General features: G+C 48.3%; 1 protein-coding gene across 1 annotated transcript in view; it reads right to left on the reverse strand.

Moving 5' to 3' along the window:
- The window catches only part of NGFR (nerve growth factor receptor), a 141,628-nt gene that overhangs the window by 99,275 nt on the left and 20,076 nt on the right, over nt 1–22,277 (reverse strand). Inside the window, exon 2 of the mRNA XM_078645271.1 lies at nt 2,053–2,194. Within this exon, the coding sequence (XP_078501397.1) occupies nt 2,053–2,194 (142 nt within the window). The remainder of the gene's footprint in view (nt 1–2,052; nt 2,195–22,277) is intronic.

Consider the following 22,277-nt stretch of genomic DNA (forward strand, 5'->3'; position numbering starts at 1 on the left):
GGACCATGGCCATCTGTTTCTCACACACACATGAACATAAACATGCACTAATAAGCCAAATGCACACATGCCAAACATACATGCACATACATGTGCGTGCACATGCACAAACACACATACACCACCTTCAGCCTCAACTTATCAGTAGTTCGTTCTCTTTGATTGTTCCGTTTTAATTTGCACTTTTTAATTTAATTTGTGTTTTCGGGCAACGTCTCTCAGGTCAGAGTCGGAAGTTCAGTGTGATGATGATGATGATGATGAGCAGGATAAGAAGAATCGCCAGGACACCCGCAGTAGATGCACGGACTTCATCAAGCTGTACGACAGTGGTGTCACCATAAGGGCTCAACAGTGGTTTCTCTGTCACCTTATGTCACAGTGGAGCCATGGCATCACGGCCCATCGCTGTATCTGAACAGGCTACTGATTGGGTGGCTTGTATATTTGTTTTTCTTGTTCTTTTTTGATTTGTGCAAAGTCCTGAAGAATGCCCCAGAACCCCAATTGGGGTCACCAAAGGGCAGAAACATGTTGACCTACTGTATGGGTGTATTTGTTGCTAACCCCTAGTCCTTTTTCTTTTAATCCTGTCCCATACAACCACGGAATAAAGTAGTAGGCCTTCTGTAGACAGTTTTACTCTATTCTCCCTTAGTGCACTCTGCCTCTTACTCACTCCATTCTTGCTCTTGAGTTCCCTAAACACATCAGCTCCTCCTCACTTTGCGAGGAGTTGTAGCCCACACCAATGACCTTGCAGCCTTGGTGTGAGGAGGGAAACCAATGATGAAGCATGTCACCTCCGGGTGAGAGAGGGTTCTTGTCCTGAAAGGGGTTCTCTCTTGCATAACAATAGGAACCTCTTCGGTTTTTATTTCTCTGTTCAGCATGTAGACTGTTATCAGATTGCGGACAGTCTCTGACGTTTTTCGCACTTCACCAGACGTACTTCTTGTGTGATATACAGATGATCAGCAGGGAACAGCCCTGGTGTAAAAGGCAAGACAGAGTGAAAGACTATGTACAACTTGCTGTAATATCTGATTAGCTTGACAGAATTTACACACTGGCTGCTTCTATTCCAGTGTTATGAGAAGCTCTTGAGTGCAGTGTTAGCCTCTCTGTGCTGCAGGAATTGTATGCAAGGGAATCGGTATTTGGCAAGGAGCAGTTTCTGCTATAGTTAGTGATATGTGATTTGTACATCTCACAGTCACAGTGTGCATTGCATAGTATAGCAGCGCAGTTGGACGTTCTCGGATGATTTTCTAAACTCGTCCGATTTACTTATTTAAGTCGCACGCTCTTTCCTATTCCAACCAGTACAAATTCATCATCTTTAATTTTCTCATTTTGTTTTTCCCAGTTAGTCTGGAGCTAAAACGTGGCGAAATAAAGCACTGAAGAGGTGGGTGAGAAAAAAAGAAGCAGTAAAGCACTGGGACAGAAATAACAGCGTGTTAATTTAAGTGTTGGAGTGTGACAGGGTGGGGGAAACTGGAGGAGGCAAAGCTCGTTTGTGGTCAAACCTGAGAGTCATTTAGCAAACACTTCCTCAAAGCCGACACCTCATCGGCCTCAGTAAGCAGAGGTGTTTGAAGCAGGTTCGACGCTTTTTGGCACAGTTTTGACTTTGCACATAGACCCTCAAGCAGCGCGTGGGCCTAGCAAAGGACGTCAGCAGTGCGTCGGCCACGCCTCCTCGATTAGTGCTACGGATTCCTTTCGTTGCAGAGGTTCAGTGCAACAGGCCTGCCTCCCCTGAGGGCAGAACACGGCCCTGCACACTCAGCACCACGCGAACTCTGCCTGACTCCGACCGGAGCAGCACTTAAGGGGTCGTTCATAATGACGAGGATCAGAAACCTCCCTGCAAACAGCCTAGTACATTACAACAGATATAAACAGAAGAAAGTGTCTAGTCATATCTATGATATCTACTCCTCACACCCCCAGGGGATCGTAGGGAAGCCCTACGGCCAGCTACTTCCCCCCCAGTTATCAACTCGACAATCATGGGCGACCCTCTGGCCGTAAGATGCTACTTACTGTCCAGACAGGACTCGCAGACGGTTTGGTTCACTCCACAGGGCTGGACCACCCCCTCGCCCGGGTAGCAGACCTTGCAGCATTCTCCGCTGGCGGTGTACTGGTTCGTGGCGCAGGGCTCCTTGGCACTCAACACAGACACCTGTCAGGAAGAACAGAAAGATACATTACTCTCTGGACGTGACTGAGGAGCTTGGCGTAGCTTTTCAGGGATTGTGTGGGCAGGGCAGAAGTGGGAACATCCCCCTCGCTGTTATCACACACTCCTCACCTCAGTGACAATAACCTTGTTCTCTTCCCTTCGGTAGCTCCCGATGGGACCTTACCTTTGCTTCCAGATAGGGTCATATTCCAACTAATGTACTCCATTTTTATTACACTAATAGTGAATAATATTACTCACGATTTGTATAATAAAAAAATTGACAGAAACCAGGCAAGTGGAGCTCCATCTAGCCTCCATTAGGAAGAACTACCCCTGTGTTCCAGGCACTGATTTTGCCACCTTTGAGGCCAGGGGTTACAAGGGGCAAGCCTGGGGTTGCAGCTGTGTTTTGCAAGGTGTGGGAGTCTGCATGCATTTGTGCTTGCTTCAAGCAACATTTGTGGTAAATCAAAGAACTCAACAGTAAAAAACGTGCCACCAGACCATAAAACAGTCCTGCAAACATATACTGATGTGTAGGACAAGACCTTCGGGCACTGCCAGTTTGCCCTTTATGCCAGGTTGACCCTGGTAGCGAGCATTCATTAAGTAGAGATTTCAGGCATTCTTTATATCAGTATTGTCACACAGTCTCGGTGGGATGAGGTTGTTATGGAGAACACATGGTAAGCCATAGGATCCATACAATAAGCCAGTGCTGCTGCTTCTCACTACCGCTCACCCAAAAGGGCTCTGCATCGCTTTTGCTCCCCCACCGCATTGCCAAATTGCATTATAATTCTGGTTTCCCATGATGTGATAATACCTAGATTGCGCTGCTGCTTGGTGACCTTAAAAACATCACTGTAACTAAGATTCTATTACAATCTTAGAAAGTAATAGTCTACAGTAGACTTCCCTTGACCCCAACCTGCCTCTCTACCCATACCTCGATCTCAGCTCTGATTTGCACCAAGTTTACCCATCCACCTCTGGGAATTTCACTCCATGACACATGTTTGTTTCATCCACAAACATCAATACCTTAACTACCTGCTCCACTGTTTTTTCACTTATAAATGCACCAAAACATATAATAGACAATTACAAAGTAAAACACATTAAAAGAGTTATCGATGAGCCACCTGAAAAGAGTTTTGCATGGCCAGTAATTAAACCAGTCCTCAGGGCCAAGGTCTGTGTTTTTAGGCAGAGGGAGATGAAGTGATTTTCCCAGAATCACGGGACGTTGAGCCGCCAACACTGGGCCTAGAACCTGTCTCCTTTGTTCTAAAGTCAACAGTTCTGGCCGTTTGGCCACCTGTCCTCGCTAAATGAATGATTCCGGTGGAACGTTCTTCGCTTGCTCAAGCTGGTAATGAAGCAGGTCTGCTAGTGGGTGTTACAAAGTTCACATGAAAGTAGAAAAGCTCCACCAAGATACCACCCTGCATCCGCTTACTGAGATTGCAGTCAAACATCCTAAAGGTGTGCGCCAGATTGAAGAAGAAGCTGGTTCTCACGGAGAGAGAAGGTTCAATTGAGCTGCACCATAGTGGAGTGTCCGGAGTGGTGTTGATATTCTGTATATATGTGTGAGGCGGCCTGGGAAGGGTGTAGAATACCATCAGGAGGGTGTGACGTGTATGGTGATTTCGCACATATGTTGTACGTTGTGTTACCAGTATAACCTCTGATGTAAGAGTTAATTTTCCAAGGTGACTCATGTGATGTGTGTATGCTTCAGAATGAGATGAAAGTTTGGGAAGGACAATTGCTACATCCCTCAGGATGGGTTAATGAAGGTAGGAAATTAATCCTGACTGTAGCAACTGAACATTTATGTGACTTGTCTGGGTTTTCATGATGGTCATGTAATTGATAGAAGATGTTATGTATACAAGGAGACTGCATACAGAATTGTAATGTAATGTAATGTATGTATACTTGTAAAGCGCACTGTTACCTCGTTACGTTGTGTCCTGGCGCTGTCTTCCATGTTTTATTCTAGTCTAGATTGTGTACAAATTCAGATGTGGATTGCACATATGGTGATTGTGTTCATGTGCAGATTTGTTTTGCGCATATGGAGATTTCATACAGTTCTAAATGTGTGGCTGTATGGAGGTATTGTACAAATGTGAAATGTGACAGTGGCATTTACTTTTGTGAAAGTATGATTTGATTGTATGGTAGGGAGCAGAATCTGTGTTGAGTGTTGTAATGACAGGTTGAGTTGGAGGCTTGTTATGAGTGTTTGGAGGTGAACTATAGTTACACTCTGCCTCTGATCATGTGTGCTCTGAAAGTACAGACTTGGGGATGATGGGGAGACCCTTGATCACAGGGCGCCGGAGTACTCTGTGCTCTAGACGGAGCGTGAGAACTCTTTGCCTGGAGTAAATGTGTTGGCTGGGCTCTCGACCAGAGAGAGTCCCTGTGAAAAACTGTGTGCATGTCAAGCATGCATGCACATGTCAGCGTGACATCTCGATGGGGGACAGTCCAGACCACAGCTGTATGGCGGGCGTATGTGTGCCACTGTGGACTCTCAACTAGTGGGACAATCCCGTGTAGAGGAGCACATATGTCTGTTAGTATGGAATCTTGACGAGAAAATGTCACCAACAGCCGTATGCTCGGAGTCAATGGGTTGTACTGCCTCAACTAAGGGACGAACGAATGGACAACTGTGTGCGTGTCTAGCGCATGTGTGTGATTGTTGGAATGTCGAACAGGAGAAAACATTGTGAACATCTGTGTGAAAGTTGATAACTTGTGTATGTCAAGTGGAAGCTCAACCAGGGACAGACAGGGGTGCATGCTTTGGGTGCATGTGCAATGCCGTGAGCAGGGATCCCACCCGAATATGTTGTTGTAAGAAGAGATGTACATTTATGGTAGTGTAGGGGAAAGAGAAGTGTTGTATTGTGGAATGTGCATTTTGTTATTAAAAGTAAGGGAGGACAAGTGGAGTGTCTTGTGTTGCAGTGATGTTTGTACCTTGTTAAATGTAATAGAAAAGTGTAATATGAAGTTAGTGTCCTGTGTTAGTTTAAAGGCCAGGGAAGTGTTGCATGAGTATGATATGGATGCTGAGTGCTGAGACCAGCCCCTGCATTCATCCGTGTTTGAGGATGCTGGGGTGTAGAGTGGTCTGCTGGCCATGATGTGATTGTTCGGAAGCGCTGACTGGTTTAGTAAAGATCTGGGCTGAGCCGGGTGTGTCCTGTTCCTGGTGGGGCTTTACATCACCTTTTACTTATATTCATCTTGAAGGGCTTCCTCTTTACTACAGAGGCCCACTGTCTCCAGTATGTTTCTACTGCATGCAGTCCCTTTTGGATTACAAACCGACTTGAAACGCCGGGGCGCCAGGAGTGGAAGGCAGGCCTCAGTTGGAGATAGGACCTAGATACTGTCTCCTTCAGGGGATCTCCATACTGGCTCTTTACCCGCAGAGAGCGCTCTTACTCCCTTCTTTCCAACAGCGCCTAGCTCAGCACTGGCTCTTTACCCGCAGAGAGCACGCTTACTCCCTTCATTCCAACAGCTCCCAGCCCAGCACTGGCTCTTTACCCACAGAGAGCGCTCTTACTCCCTTCTTTCCAACAGCTCCTAGCCCAGCACTGGCTCTTTACCTACAGAGAGCGCTCTTACTCCCTTCATTCCAACAGCTCCCAGCCCAGCACTGGCTCTTTACCCACAGAGAACGTGCTTACTCCCTTCTTTCCAACAGCTCCCAGCCCAGCACTGGCTCTTTACCCGCAGAGAGCGCTCTTACTCCCTTCTTTCCAACAGCTCCCAGCCCAGCACTGGCTCTATACCCACAGAGAGCGCTCTTACTCCCTTCTTTCCAACAGCTCCCAGCCCAGCACTGGCTCTTTACCCACAGAGAGCGCTCTTACTCCCTTCATTCCAACAGCGCCTAGCTCAGCACTGGCTCTTTACCCGCAGAGAGCGCTCTTACTCCCTTCATTCCAACAGCGCCTAGCTCAGCACTGGCTCTTTACCCGCAGAGAGCACGCTTACTCCCTTCATTCCAACAGCTCCCAGCCCAGCACTGGCTCTTTACCCACAGAGAGCGCTCTTACTCCCTTCTTTCCAACAGCTCCTAGCCCAGCACTGGCTCTTTACCTACAGAGAGCGCTCTTACTCCCTTCATTCCAACAGCTCCCAGCCCAGCACTGGCTCTTTACCCACAGAGAACGTGCTTACTCCCTTCTTTCCAACAGCTCCCAGCCCAGCACTGGCTCTTTACCCGCAGAGAGCGCTCTTACTCCCTTCTTTCCAACAGCTCCCAGCCCAGCACTGGCTCTATACCCACAGAGAGCGCTCTTACTCCCTTCTTTCCAACAGCTCCCAGCCCAGCACTGGCTCTTTACCTACAGAGAGAGCTCTTACTCCCTTCATTTCAACAGCTCCCAGCCCAGCACTGGCTCTTTACCTACAGAGAGCGCTCTTACTCCCTTCATTCGTACAGCTCCTAGCCCAGCACTGGCTCTTTACCCGCAGAGAGAGCTCTTACTCCCTTCATTCCAACAGCTCCCAGCCCAGCACTGGCTCTTTACCCGCAGACAGCGCTCTTACTCCCTTCATTTCAACAGCTCCCAGCCCAGCACTGGCTCTTTACCCGCAGAGAGCGCTCTTACTACCTTCATTTCAACAGCTCCCAGCCCAGCACTGGCTCTTTACCCGCAGAGAGCGCTCTTACTACCTTCATTCCAACAGCTCTTACTCCCTTCATTCCAACAGCTCCCAGCCCAGCACTGGCTCTTTACCCGCAGAGAGCGCTCTTACTCCCTTCATTTCAACAGCTCCCAGCCCAGCACTGGCTCTTTACCCGCAGAGAGCGCTCTTACTCCCTTCATTCCAACAGCTCCCAGCCCAGCACTGGCTCTTTACCCGCAGAGAGCGCTCTTACTCCCTTCATTTCAACAGCTCCCAGCCCAGCACTGGCTCTTTACCTGCAGAGAGCGCTCTTACTCCCTTCATTCCAACAGCTCCCAGCCCAGCACTGGCTCTTTACCCGCAGAGAGCGCTCTTACTCCCTTCATTCCAACAGCTCCCAGCCCAGCACTGGCTCTTTACCCACAGAGAGCGCTCTTACTCCCTTCATTCCAACAGCTCCCAGCCCAGCACTAGCTCTATACCCACAGAGAGCGCTCTTACTCCCTTCATTCCAACAGCTCCCAGCCCAGCACTGGCTCTTTACCTACAGAGAGAGCTCTTACTCCCTTCATTCCAACAGCTCCCAGCCCAGCACTGGCTCTTTACCCGCAGAGAGCGCTCTTACTCCCTTCATTTCAACAGCTCCCAGCCCAGCACTGGCTCTTTACCCGCAGAGAGCGCTCTTACTCCCTTCATTTCAACAGCTCCCAGCCCAGCACTGGCTCTTTACCCGCAGAGAGCGCTCTTACTCCCTTCATTCCAACAGCTCCCAGCCCAGCACTGGCTCTTTACCCGCAGAGAGCGCTCTTACTCCCTTCATTCCAACAGCTCCCAGCCCAGCACTGGCTCTTTACCTACAGAGAGAGCTCTTACTCCCTTCATTCCAACAGCTCCCTGCCCATCACTGGCTCTTTACCCACAGAGAGCGCTCTTACTACCTTCATTCCAACAGCTCCCAGCCCAGCACTGGCTCTTTACCTACAGAGAGAGCTCTTACTCCCTTCATTCCAACAGCTCCCAGCCCAGCACTGGCTCTTTACCCGCAGAGAGCGCTCTTACTCCCTTCATTTCAACAGCTCCCAGCCCAGCACTGGCTCTTTACCCGCAGAGAGCGCTCTTACTCCCTTCATTTCAACAGCTCCCAGCCCAGCACTGGCTCTTTACCCGCAGAGAGCGCTCTTACTCCCTTCATTCCAACAGCTCCCAGCCCAGCACTGGCTCTTTACCCGCAGAGAGCGCTCTTACTCCCTTCATTCCAACAGCTCCCAGCCCAGCACTGGCTCTTTACCTACAGAGAGAGCTCTTACTCCCTTCATTCCAACAGCTCCCAGCCCAGCACTGGCTCTTTACCCACAGAGAGCGCTCTTACTACCTTCATTCCAACAGCTCCCAGCCCAGCACTGGCTCTTTACCCACAGAGAGCGCTCTTACTCCCTTCTTTCCAACAGCTCCCAGCCCAGCACTGGCTCTTTACCCGCAGAGAGCGCTCTTACTCCCTTATTTCCAACAGCTCCCAGCCCAGCACTGGCTCTTTACCCACAGAGAGCGCTCTTACTCCCTTCATTCCAACAGCTCCCTGCCCATCACTGGCTCTTTACCCACAGAGAGCGCTCTTACTACCTTTATTTCAACAGCTCCCAGCCCAGCACTGGCTCTTTACCCACAGACAGCGCTCTTACTCCCTTCATTTCAACAGCTCCTAGCCCAGCACTGGCTCTTTACCCGCAGAGAGCGCTCTTACTCCCTTCATTCCAGCAGCGCCTAGCCCAGCACTGGCTCTTTACCCGCAGAGAGCGCTCTTACTCCCTTCTTTCCAACAGCTCCCAGCCCAGCACTGGCTCTTTACCCGCAGAGAGCGCTCTTACTCCCTTATTTCCAACAGCTCCCAGCCCAGCACTGGCTCTTTACCCACAGAGAGCGCTCTTACTCCCTTCATTCCAACAGCTCCTAGCCCAGCACTGGCTCTTTACCCGCAGAGAGCGCTCTTACTCCCTTCATTCCAACAGCTCCCAGCCCAGCACTGGCTCTTTACCCGCAGAGAGCGCTCTTACTCCCTTCATTCCAGCAGCGCCTAGCCCAGCACTGGCTCTTTACCCGCAGAGAGCGCTCTTACTCCCTTATTTCCAACAGCTCCCAGCCCAGCACTGGCTCTTTACCCACAGAGAGCGCTCTTACTCCCTTCATTCCAACAGCTCCTAGCCCAGCACTGGCTCTTTACCCGCAGAGAGCGCTCTTACTCCCTTCATTCCAACAGCTCCCTGCCCAGCACTGGCTCTTTACCCACAGAGAGCGCTCTTACTCCCTTCATTTCAACAGCTCCCAGCCCAGCACTGGCTCTTTACCCACAGAGAGCGCTCTTACTCCCTTCATTCCAACAGCTCCCTGCCCAGCACTGGCTCTTTACCCACAGAGAGCGCTCTTACTCCCTTCATTTCAACAGCTCCTAGCTCAGCACTGGCTCTTTACCCACAGAGAGCGCTCTTACTCCCTTCATTTCAAATAGCTCCCAGCCCAGCACTGGCTCTATACCCACAGAGAGCGCTCTTACTCCCTTCATTTCAACAGCTCCCAGCCCAGCACTGGCTCTTTACCTACAGACAGCGCTCTTACTCCCTTCATTCCAACAGCTCCCTGCCCATCACTGGCTCTTTACCCGCAGAGAGCGCTCTTACTCCCTTCATTTCAACAGCTCCCAGCCCAGCACTGGCTCTATACCCACAGAGAGCGCTCTTACTCCCTTCATTTCAACAGCTCCCAGCCCAGCACTGGCTCTTTACCCACAGAGAGCGCTCTTACTCCCTTCATTCCAACAGCTCCCTGCCCATCACTGGCTCTTTACCTACAGACAGCGCTCTTACTCCCTTCATTCCAACAGCTCCCTGCCCATCACTGGCTCTTTACCCGCAGAGAGCGCTCTTACTCCCTTCATTTCAACAGCTCCCAGCCCAGCACTGGATCTTTACCCACAGAGAGCGCTCTTACTCCCTTCATTTCAACAGCTCCCAGCCCAGCACTGGCTCTTTACCTACAGACAGCGCTCTTACTCCCTTCATTCCAACAGCTCCCTGCCCATCACTGGCTCTTTACCCGCAGAGAGCGCTCTTACTCCCTTCATTTCAACAGCTCCCAGCCCAGCACTGGATCTTTACCCACAGAGAGCGCTCTTACTCCCTTCATTTCAACAGCTCCCAGCCCAGCACTAGCTCTATACCCACAGAGAGCGCTCTTACTCCCTTCATTCCAACAGCTCCCAGCCCAGCACTGGCTCTTTACCCACTGAGAGCGCTCTTACTCCCTTCATTCCAACAGCTCCCTGCCCATCACTGGCTCTTTACCCACAGAGAGCGCTCTTACTCCCTTCATTTCAACAGCTCCCAGCCCAGCACTAGCTCTATACCCACAGAGAGAGCTCTTACTCCCTTCATTCCAACAGCTCCCAGCCCATCACTGGCTCTATACCCACAGAGAGCGCTCTTACTCCCTTCATTCCAACAGCTCCCAGCCCATCACTGGCTCTTTACCCTTGGAGAGCGCTCTTACTCCCTTCATTCCAGTAGAGTTTGGCCCATCACTGGCTCTTTACCCACATAGAGCATTTTTACTCCCTTCATTCCAACAGAGCTTGGCCCATCACTGGCTCTTTACCCACAGAGAGCGCTTTTACTCCCTTCATTGGAACAGCTCCTAGCGGGCAGGCTCTGTGCACTAGAGTGTTCCCCTAAATTCAGTTCTGAGGACCACCGACTGTAGCAGCTGCCGCTTCTTGGCTGTTAGTGTGTTTGCAGAGTCCTAGGCCTGCCTCTGGCAGGGACTGAGGAACAGCAGGAGTCACAATACTTTTTCCTGTTCTGAGGTGCGACTTTCTATGCCACCACTACCCTCTGTTTATGTTGTAGGAGTCACAATAGCACTGCTCTGCTCTGGAACAACTTTTGACTGGGTGCTAGCTGGATAAACACTGCCAGTGCCATTCTGAGCTGTGCTACCCCCTTCATCCCAGGCCCTACAGACATCAGTTTAGGGGAGCCAAGGGTGTCAGCTGCTGCATATGGCGTGCCCGTTGTTACCCCGGCAGTGCCCTTGCTACCCCTAGGACCTCTGCATCGAATAGGAGGCTGTTGAGGGGAGAACGGACGGAGAAGCCCAAACCCTTTGGTTCCAGTGGGCATCAGAGGGTGTGTGTTGTCAATGCCAGTATGGCCTGGTACTTGCCTAAAGTCCCCCCCCCCCTCTTCACCCTCAACCCTTGGGGTGGGCACCCTACCGGCTCCCATGGGGCTCACCCCCACCTCTTTTATCCACAAGGCAAACAATTCCAGCACCACACTGCTTTGGATTAGGGGGTCACAAACCCAGGCCGTATTTTATTACATAAAATAAGCAAACATTTATTATTATTTACATTATGCACGCAATACGCAGAAAGTCCAATACATTGATAGGTACAAGCTGTCAATTGGCTAACCTTACCATGCTTCTAATACATATCCGTTCCTATCATAAGCTAAGCAATGAAGATATTCTCTTTCTGCATATCCCTGTTAGAGCCTATGGCAAGGTCAATGACTGGGTCCCAACTGAGATAAAACCGCTCTCTGCGCGACTCCCCACGTGATCTCACGAGGGGAAGGCTCCACAGCAGCCTCAGCCGGCGTGTAGGAAGCGTCGCTTTCTCCCTGAATGGTCTTAAAGCACCGATGCTCCAGGCCTGGACCAATGCTCGGGCCGGGGCCTGGACCGGTGCTCCAGGCCTGCCTGGACCGAAAGCGGAAGCAGCTGTCTGCATTAACACCATGAATCATGCTCCGCGTTCAGTTGTTGTATCAGCTGTGTTTAGCTGGCGTGGGATCCGAGGCCTGTGTTTCCCTCCAGAGATTCAACATGCCTCGGACATTACTACACGCTTGGAATGAGTTGGGTGTCGTTTACACCATGGTTTGTCACATATCCCTGGATACAGCATGGGGCGCAGAAACCAGAAGACGAAGGTGAGGCTGGAGGGCACGGAGGGAGGCCGGGAGGAAGCTCACAGGGAGTGACGAACCCCTAACTGGAGCCGACTGGAGGAGGTGGCGAGACCCCATGCCCAGGAGCAGGTGGTGACACCCCCTCACCCCAAGCCCAGGGTGCTTGAATGCATGCAACTCTAACTGAAGCTAGACATAACAGGATGGCGAGACCCCTCCCCTCCACCCCCTCATGCCCAGAGTGCTTGAATGCATGCATCGCTAACTGGAGCTAATCTAAGCGTGACAAGATGGCGAGACCCCCATACCCAGTGTGTTTGAATTCATGCGACACGGACTACAGTTAAAAATGACAGGATGGTGAGACCCCCTTCCCCCATGCCCAGGGTGCTTGAATGCATGCAGCATTACCTGGAGCTAGATTTGAGAGGATGGCGAGACCCCCATTCCCAGAGTGCTTGAATGGATGCGACACAGACTACAATTAGACATGACAGGAAGGTGAGACCCCCCTCCACCCATGCCCAGAGTGCTTGAATGCATGCAGCATTACCCGGAGCTAGATTTGATAGGATGGTGAGACCCCCATGCCCAGGGTGCTTAAATGCAGTGCTTACTACAGCTAGACTTGACAAGATGGCAAAAACCCCCACACCCAGGGTGCTTGGATGCATGCAGAGGCTAACTAGAGTTAGGCGTGACAAGATGGTGAGACGCCCATGCCCAGGTTGTTTGAATGCATGTGACACTGACTACAGTTAGACCTGACAGGATGGTGAGACCCCCCTCCCCTCATGCCCAGAGTACTTGAATGCATGCAGCATTACCTGAAGCTAGATTTGAGAGGATGGCGAGACCCCCATGCCCAGGGTGTTTGAAGGGATGCATTACTAACTGGAGCTAGTGCATAACAGGATGATGAAACTCAGTGGCGGCTGGCGACATTTGAAAGTGGTAGGGGCATAAATGCTGTAGATGTGTAGGACAGGGAGACAAACAGAGCAAGAAGCAGCAGCCAAAGGGGAAGAGCAGGGATGGCTTCTGGTCAGACCTCTCTGGGTGCTGGTGTAAACAAAGACTACAAGTCTCAAAATGCAACAGGTGTTAAACTATAATACAGAACCAGAGTTTAGCATCATCTGGATGCCTGCAGCTCAACTGGAACTAGACGTGACAAGATGGGTAGACCCCATGTCCAGGGTGTCTGAATGCCTGCAGCTTAACTGGAGCTAGACGTGACAAGATGGATAGACCCCCATGTCTGAATGCCTGCAGCTTAACTGGAGCTAGACGTGACAAGATGGAAAGACCCCATGTCCAGGGTGTCTGAATGCCTGCAGCTTAACTGGAGCTAGACGTGACAAGATGGATAGACACCCATGTCCAGGGTGTCTGAATGCATGCAGCTCAACTGGAGCTAGACGTGACAAGATGGATAGACCCACCATGTCCAGGGTGTCTGAATGCGTGTAGCGTGTTACAGCACAGACACCATGCTAAAGCTACACCCCTGCCTGTCTCACCTGGGCCTGGTAGTTCTCAGTGGGAACTTAAGGCTACAGAAACGTACATGATGGCTGGAGTCCCTCCACCGGGATTACTTATTTTAATTGTATTTTCACTGCACTGCATTAACTTTTCACTTTCGCTACAAGAAGCTTTGATGGTAGAATTGTCAAATCAGTATATGAAGGCATGGCTCCTTTCTAGTGCCCACCTTTTACAAATCATTTTATAAAGTGACTGACAACCCCATATACTCAACATGAGTCGCAAGTAGAGAAGTGTGTGCGGGCAAATTAATAGGGCGGTTCAGCCAGAATCAAGCCGTGGGTCTAGCTTGGCTCCAAGAGTCCCTGAATGGCCAGAGCCAAGAAAAGGTTTGGCATGTATGCTGTGCAACAAACAGACCAAAAATATGGTACCATTTCTTCAAAATAAAAATGTGTATTTCTTTAACATGTGCAAACATTTCACCTTAGTGCATTAAGTTATATCAGAGCATAGACACTTATTAAAAGTGATCGTTTTTAGAAACATTCATTGCTCCCCCCCCCCTCAACCGACAATACCATAAGTGAACTAAGAGGCAAGTCAGTAGTCATGTAAACCCTAGATGTGATCTAGATTCGTCTTATAGATGGAGCAACATTACAGTCTATTAAACCAAACACTTGTACAGCACACATCCTGAATTCAAGTATTTTAAAGTGCACTCATACCCGATAAACAAAAAAGAGTCCCTGAAAGAAAATATTTGCCTAGGATCATACAAGGCAAGCAGGTAGGCCAGTATTGATTTCAGTCTTGGCTTAGGAAGAGATAAACCAGCACAGAGATAGAATGCCCAACTCAGGGGCACCAGACCCAGCTAGCAAGCCAAGAATACATTGGAGGGGTGTCATACCCCAAACATCCCCCAGAAGGATTCGAAGAGGTACAATGTGCATGAAGTGCACAGTCTTGTACACACTTAGTTCACGCACTCATGCACAGGTGCTGCATTTGCGGAAAGTGCTGCCGCAAAATATAACGCTCCTCGCCCCTTTTCCTTATTCAAAGAGACACAGCACTCGCGGGGGGAAAGTCAAAGATTTTATTGAGACTTTCAAACGCACTTTTGAAAGTTTCAATAAAATCTTTGACTTTCCCCCGCGAGTGCTGTGTCTCTTTGAATAAGGAAAAGGGGCGAGGAGCGTTAGATATATATATATATATATATATATATGTATATATCTTACATAAGTGCAGTGCACATACATTAGGCTTTGTGATGCGGCGAAAGCAAGGCTGCAGACTGCTCTGAGCTCTCTTCCTCTATCACCATCCTTTAACACACTACAGATAATGTCACTCTTTCGAACAAATACAGTTTCATTTCCTCGTGCAATTCACTTTATGCAGCACGTGCAGTGCATGCTGCATTGTTGATCACACTCATTCTTCCATGTGATCGTTCCAAAAGGGGTGGGGCTTTGCTTGGCCTCCTCTGTACAGGGCACCACAGACCTCAGTGGCATCGAGTGGTAGGGTGAGTAGGTCTGGAGCGGGGAACTTCCATGTGCTGTGCAGGGGGGTCCTCCATTTGTGTTACACAGCTGCACAGGACCAGAGAGAACTGTAATGTTTTTTTCATTTTTGCTGCCGTATGTGCAACCTAAGACCGCGGAATTTGGCGCATGAGCGGCACTCCAATGAACCATAACTGTCCTGCATTTTTATAGACCTCTACATGATGGTTCTCTGTCATAGCTGGTCTCGATGTATTTCTTGTCTCCATTCACATCTGTGCAACATACACAAGCGCTGGGAGAGATGCCTGGTGGCCGAGGATACACTCAGTTGTAGGCAGGCTTAGGGTGCACTACAGAATGCAAAAACCAAACACGTCTGAAAAAGACCTGTGGATTTATCATTCGACTTCACAATCGGGTGAGGGACACGATTCCACATAATGTGAATAAGCACCAAAGTTGTGCTAATGTCACTGTCGCTGCCGCTCCCCCAGTTTCAGCAGCATAACATTTTAACGACTATAGCAATATGGGCAGTGTGGACTCACGTAAAGCTCTAACACGTTATCAGAAGGTATGAGTATTTCTTTGCTAGTCGTGAGGATTCAGGGCACCCCTACACCCCACCCGTTGGAGCAGGTAGGAGCACTTGCACGTTAGCTTTAAGTAAACTTGTCTGCTCGCTATGGCTGGGCGGCAAACCAGAAGGCGCTGCTAGGGCATAAGAACTTTAAGAAATTCAGCATATGCACTTTAATTGTAAAAATCTCTCAGAATTTGGGTGGTAAGCACTTGGGTGTCTACCCAGTCCGTCAGAGCACATGCACTTTACTTGCGAAGGAATACCTTTATCTTAGATGTCCGGCTGTAAGGTGCCAATACGATCATTTGTTTGGAGCAGAATCAGAATATGCCTTGAGAGAAGATCTGCACTTTTGCCATCTTAAACTGCATGCACTTTAATTGTTAGTCGATATGGGCAGTATGAAGTGACAACTTGAATATTTTATCAGCGAGGCATCAATGCTTAATTTGTGTCAAAATAAGTGGCAGGGCCCTCATTAGGAGGCTACTGCAGCTAGAACCACCCATTGCCCCTGCGTACACTGCCAATGACAGTACCAATCCAACTACTACAATCACACTTCTACAAGTGTGACAATTCAGACGATTCCAGACCCCCAAAGCTATAAAAATGGCTTTAGTGGAAGGAATTTGTCATTTTTAATGTATATTGAATCAATAAACAGCTGCTGTTGTGCTCATCTCTAAATTAGACAACCGGCACCACCATATAGCAGACTGTCATAAGGGCTGGCCTTAACTATTATGTGCTGGTGCCGAATATATGACGTTACAACGCATGCAATTACAACGCATGCTTTTACAATGCAGTCTCTACATCGCCCCTACCATTACATTGCATGATTTTACAAAGCATGCCATTACAACGCATTTTTTAAAACTACCATTACAAAGCATACCATTACAACGCATAATACTTTTATGGCAACAGTAGGGTAAGTGTTGGATAGTGTAAGGGTACAAATTACTATTCCCACTCCAGTGAGTGCAACAGTATGGTAAGTGTTGGATAGTGTAGGGGTAAAAATTACTACGTTGGATAGTGTAGGGGTAAAAATTACTAAGTGTTGGATAGGGTAGGGGTAAAAATTACTATTCCCACTCCAGTAAGTGCAACAGTAGGGAAAGTGTTGGAATGTGTATGGGTGAAAATTACTATTTCCATGTACCCCACAACCCATACCCACCATAATGCTAAACAAATTCTAATAATTACCTTAGAATGCGTTGTAATGGTATACGTTGTAATGGCATGCGTTGTAATGACATGCGATTTAGTGACATGCATTGTAATGGCATGTATTGTAATGGCATGCATTTTAATAGCATGCGATGTAAAGGCAGTTGCATTGTAAACAGTTGCTTTGTAAATGTAGTTCGTTGTATTGACTGCGTTGTAATGGATGTTTCCCTGCTGGTGCCAGGCACGGGAAACCACCAGCTCAAATTAAGCACTGCAGAGCATGAGAAGTTTTTTGGTTGTCATGGGGACCCAGGGTACATTTATGCCCCACTGGTCGGAGCTGGTAATAGCACTCGCACTTTAGCGTTTCTCAAATTGCATGCACTTGAACTGCTAGTTGATTGTCACTTATAGACCTTGAAGCCCATAACCCTAGTCTGTACAGGGTAGTTAAAAGACAATAGGGTCCTGGGGACAGTTGGCCACGTTCAGGTTTTTTTTCTCCTCTGACGCATACGGGTTTTAACGCGCATATGTTTTATTTTGATTAAACATACAGGGCAGTTAAATGGGCAGTTAAAATAACACAGCCTCCCGGGGACAACTGGTCACATATGGAAGGTGTTTTGCTCGTTTGAACTAACTAAACATACATGGGTTTTAAAACACGTTTTATTTTTGATTGAATATAGAACAAGATATTTTAAACTGTATTAACAGAAGGAATAATTTGTAATGTATTTTAAAAAAGAAAGATTGTGAATGTTTTACGCACCCCACTATGCGTATGTATTGCAATGTTTTTAACTAATGAAGCAATACAATGCAATTGAATTGATTGGACTATAGCTTAGGGAAGAAAATAAATGTAACAACACAAAATAGTTTGGCCAAGTGTATCTTCTATTCCATTTAATCCACATTCCATGAGCGACCCAGCAGACAATCATACGTGCTCTATTTAGGGCCAATATTGTTATTGTACAAGGGGCTTCAGTACAGTCTGTTAAGCATGTACAGGAGAGGTTTTTAAACAGCACACATTCTACAAGAAATCCTTGAACCGAATTACTTGGCTGTACTCACAATTGTGATTATCGAGGATAAGTGATCCGTTGAACGTGCATTTTCACAGAATACTTTTATAAGCAGTTTCTGCTCTCTAAAAGGGGCAACCACATGTGAAAATCAGGGATGTTGTCCTCTTTAGCCACCTCTTGACCTTGGCCTAGTGACCCAACCCTAGTGTCACCGCTCCCGGTTGCACGTTTGTGTCCTAGGTCACAGTCCCATACTGTTGTTCTTGCACTTCAACCACTGCTCAGGATGTACAAAGACCCAATGCACCAGAGGCTGGTTTCGATATTGATTTGCTACCAGTGAACCTATGAGCTTCATTGGTTGCAGGGGAAATGTACTACTCTGAATCTGGTGTTTGCACTTTGCAGACACACATCTGCGAGCTCTGGTGCTGGGACAGTGTGTTAGAGTAAGAGACAGTCTGTATTTCTTGGGTGTGCAGACATAGGTCGTTCATTACATAGTGGTTGATATTAATAAGTGGGGTTGGAGGGCTCACCCTAAAGCAGCACCCTTTCATGAGGCTTTGGAGTGAAAGGAGATGGTTATTCGAGAGCAGATCACTGCATCTTGCTTTGATTCGGGGAGTGGTTTGTCAGTAAGAGAGGTTCTCTGTCAAAGGGGTGTGTCTACTCTACACAGTGAGTGCATTAAGCTTTGGGGCTGGGAATCGTTTATTTGTGAGAGTCTCTGAAGTAGGCAGGCACACTACACTGGGCTCCCGTGCTTGAGATGGCTTATTAATGACAGAAAGTCTCTGCCCTTCACTTTTGCAGACACAGTGCTTTACACTTTGGTGCCGGGGATCGTTTATTAGTGAAAGTCTCTGACTCTTAGGTGGGCAGACACAGTGCTTTACACTTTGGTGCTGGGGTTTGTTTATTAGTGAAAGTCTCTGACTCTTAGGTGGGCAGTCACAGTGCTTTACACTTTGGTGCTGGGGTTTGTTTATTAGTGAAAGTCTCTGACTCTTAGGTGGGCAGTCACAGTGCTTTACACTTTGGTGCTGGGGTTTGTTTATTAGTGAAAGTCTCTGACTCTTAGGTGGGCAGTCACAGTGCTTTAGACTTTGGTGCTGGGGTTTGTTTATTAGTGAAAGTCTCTGACTCTTAGGTGGGCAGACACAATGCTTTACACTTTGGTGCCGGGGATCGTTTATTAGTGAAAGTCTCTGAGGTGGGCAGACACAGTGCTTTATACTTTGGTGCCGGGGATCGTTCATTAGTGAAAGTCTCTTAGGTGGGCAGACACAGTGCTTTACACTTTGGTGCCGGGGATCATTCATTAGTGAAAGTCTCTGAGGTGGGCAGACACAGTGCTTTACACTTTGGTGCCGGGGATCATTTATTAGGGAAAGTCTCTGAGGTGGGCAGACACAATGCTTTGCACTTTGGTGCCAGGGATCGTTTATTAGTGAAAGTCTCTGACTCTTAGGTGGGCAGACACAGTGCTTTCCACTTTGGTGCTGGGGTTTGTTTATTAGTGAAAGTCTCTGACTCTTAGGTGGGCAGTCACAGTGCTTTACACTTTGGTGCCGGGGATCGTTTATTAGTGAAAGTCTCTGAGGTGGGCAGACACAATGCTTTACACTTTGGTGCCAGGGATAGTTTATTAGTGAAAGTCTCTGACTCTTAGGTGGGCAGACACAGTGCTTTACACTTTGGTGCTGGGGTTTGTTTATTAGTGAAAGTCTCTGACTCTTAGGTGGGCAGTCACAGTGCTTTACACTTTGGTGCTGAGGTTTGTTTATTAGTGAAAGTCTCTGACTCTTAGGTGGGCAGACACAGTGCTTTACACTTTGGTGCCGGGGATCGTTTATTAGTGAAAGTCTCTGAGGTGGGCAGACACAATGCTTTACACTTTGGTGCCAGGGATAGTTTATTAGTGAAAGTCTCTGACTCTTAGGTGGGCAGACACAATGCTTTACACTTTGGTGCCAGGGATCGTTTATTAGTGAAAGTCTCTGACTCTTAGGTGGGCAGACACAGTGCTTTACACTTTGGTGCTGGGGTTTGTTTATTAGTGAAAGTCTCTGACTCTTAGGTGGGCAGTCACAGTGTTTTACACTTTGGTGCTGGGGTTTGTTTATTAGTGAAAGTCTCTGACTCTTAGGTGGGCAGTCACAGTGCTTTACACTTTGGTGCTGAGGTTTGTTTATTAGTGAAAGTCTCTGACTCTTAGGTGGGCAGACAGTGCTTTACACTTTGGTGCTGGGGTTTGTTTATTAGTGAAAGTCTCTGACTCTTAGGTGGGCAGTCACAGTGCTTTACACTTTGGTGCTGAGGTTTGTTTATTAGTGAAAGTCTCTGACTCTTAGGTGGGCAGACACAGTGTTTACACTTTGGTGCCAGGGATCGTTTATTAGTGAAAGTCTCTGACTCTGATGGGGGCAGACACAGTGCTTTACACTTTGGTGCTGGGGTTTGTTTATTAGTGAAAGTCTCTGACTCTTAGGTGGGCAGACACAATGCTTTACACTTTGGTGCCGGGGATCGTTTATTAGTGAAAGTCTCTGACTCTTAGGTGGGCAGTCACAGTGCTTTACACTTTGGTGCTGGGGTTTGTTTATTAGTGAAAGTCTCTGACTCTTAGGTGGGCAGTCACAGTGCTTTACACTTTGGTGCTGAGGTTTGTTTATTAGTGAAAGTCTCTGACTCTTAGGTGGGCAGACACAGTGCTTTACACTTTGGTGCTGGGGTTTGTTTATTAGTGAAAGTCTCTGACTCTTAGGTGGGCAGACACAGTGTTTACACTTTGGTGCCAGGGATCGTTTATTAGTGAAAGTCTCTGACTCTGAGGTGGGTAGACACAACGCATTACATATTTGGTGCTGAAGGTGAGGTGCTTTGTTTTTGAGTTAGACGTGCATCCTGGGTCGGAGGTCCACTGCTTTTGAGTGAGAGTTGCATCCTGGGTCGGAGGTCCACTGCTTTTGAGTGAGAGTTGCATCCTGGGTCTGAGGTCCACTGTTTTTGAGCGAGAGATGCATGCTGGGTCTGAGGTGCCCAGATTTTGAGTGAGAGATGCATCCTGGGTCTGAGGTCCACTGTTTTTGAGTGAGAGATGCATCCTGGGTCTAAGGTGCACTGTTTTTGAGTGAGTGGCTTGTGCAGGTATGCCACTGTGAGGTAGAGATGCTGCGTGTGCTTTTAGTGGAGCCCCTGTGACATTGCGCCTCTTCGAAATGTATCTTGGGTCTGGTGTAATACTTCTAGCCCCTATTCCCGTCGCCTTGCATCCAGTGCATCCTTAAATGTTGCATGTACAGCTGGGGTTGACACTCCTATTACCCCACCCTCCAGTGACACTTTACTCGTCAATGGCAGCCTGTGGTGCTTGCATCAGTATTCACAGCCCGAGCACCAAAGCAATTAAAGGGAAATGCCGAGGACCCCCGCCTTTAATCAGCACGTGTTTACCACGCATGCGCGCTCTCCATGTGTGTGTGTGTGTGTGTGAGAGTCGAAGGGGCTCGAAGAGAGGGGCCCTAGGGAGGGAGGGGAACTATTGGGTAGGAGGGTGCTGGCAGAACACGGAAGGAGAGGAGGATCTCGAAAGAGGCACATGGGAGAACAGAAAGAAGCCGAAAATGAGAAACAGTAGATCGAACACGAAACAGATGTAACCGGGTGGTCCCTTACTTGTAGCGCTTTTGTCTGTTCCTTAGCACCCCGTTTTTAGTAAACAGGGGGACCATAGGGAGATTAATTGATTAATCACACATGATGATCGCGTGCGGAAGCTGGTGTTACAACATTTAGTAATCTAAATGTCAACAAATTAACTACAAGGCTACATCTCACGGGAGGTGGGGGGAGACCCCTGCTTTATACCAAGTATTTCTCACCAACAAGCTCCTTGCTAAAAATGTGTATACGAAATGCCAGCCCCACTGGCCTCTCCTCAGGGCCAGTAAACGCCTGTTGCGTGACGCGCACTGTGATAAATGACGTCAGTCGTAGGCCATTGCCCGTTATGCGTTACATGACTCGGGACAAACATCCACGGAACTTCTCTCCCAAAATGTGGGTGTCCGCGTGTTTGTGTGCGCGCGAGACGAGTCTGTATAAGCGGCGTGCCGCGTGCATGTCTAGACGCGTGTGAAAGGGCGAGATTTTGATCGATACCTTATATCTATTGATCCAAACCTCGATCTGGTCGACTGAACCTTTATTGCCTGTCTTGGAAGGAAACAGTACCTATCTGCAAATTAGTTCACCCAAGAAAGGACTCTACTCTCAAAGATCACGGACAACTTCTAGGTTTCAAAAGTTTATTGTAAAGATATAATGAGCTGCAAATACAAGCATCTCAGAATGAGATTCACGAGGTACACAGGTCCAATTACATACATGTGCTCTCGGAAAGCCCTCAGACGAGCAACAGAAATCACTAACACAAGTTCTAAAAATAGCAAAGCTATCAGCATAGACGCATATCTCTCCTTCATTTAGGTTGGAGGAAAACAAACACAGGTTAGGCGTCCCTACCCTGTTCTAGATGGTATCCCTACTTAACCAAATCCCAACCTAACAAAGGTGTCAGCAATGAATGACCCCCAAGGGAAGTCACCCACTCTA

This window comes from Lissotriton helveticus, chromosome 5_1, assembly GCF_964261635.1.
Source record: "Lissotriton helveticus chromosome 5_1, aLisHel1.1, whole genome shotgun sequence".
Taxonomy (NCBI): Eukaryota; Metazoa; Chordata; class Amphibia; order Caudata; family Salamandridae; genus Lissotriton; species Lissotriton helveticus.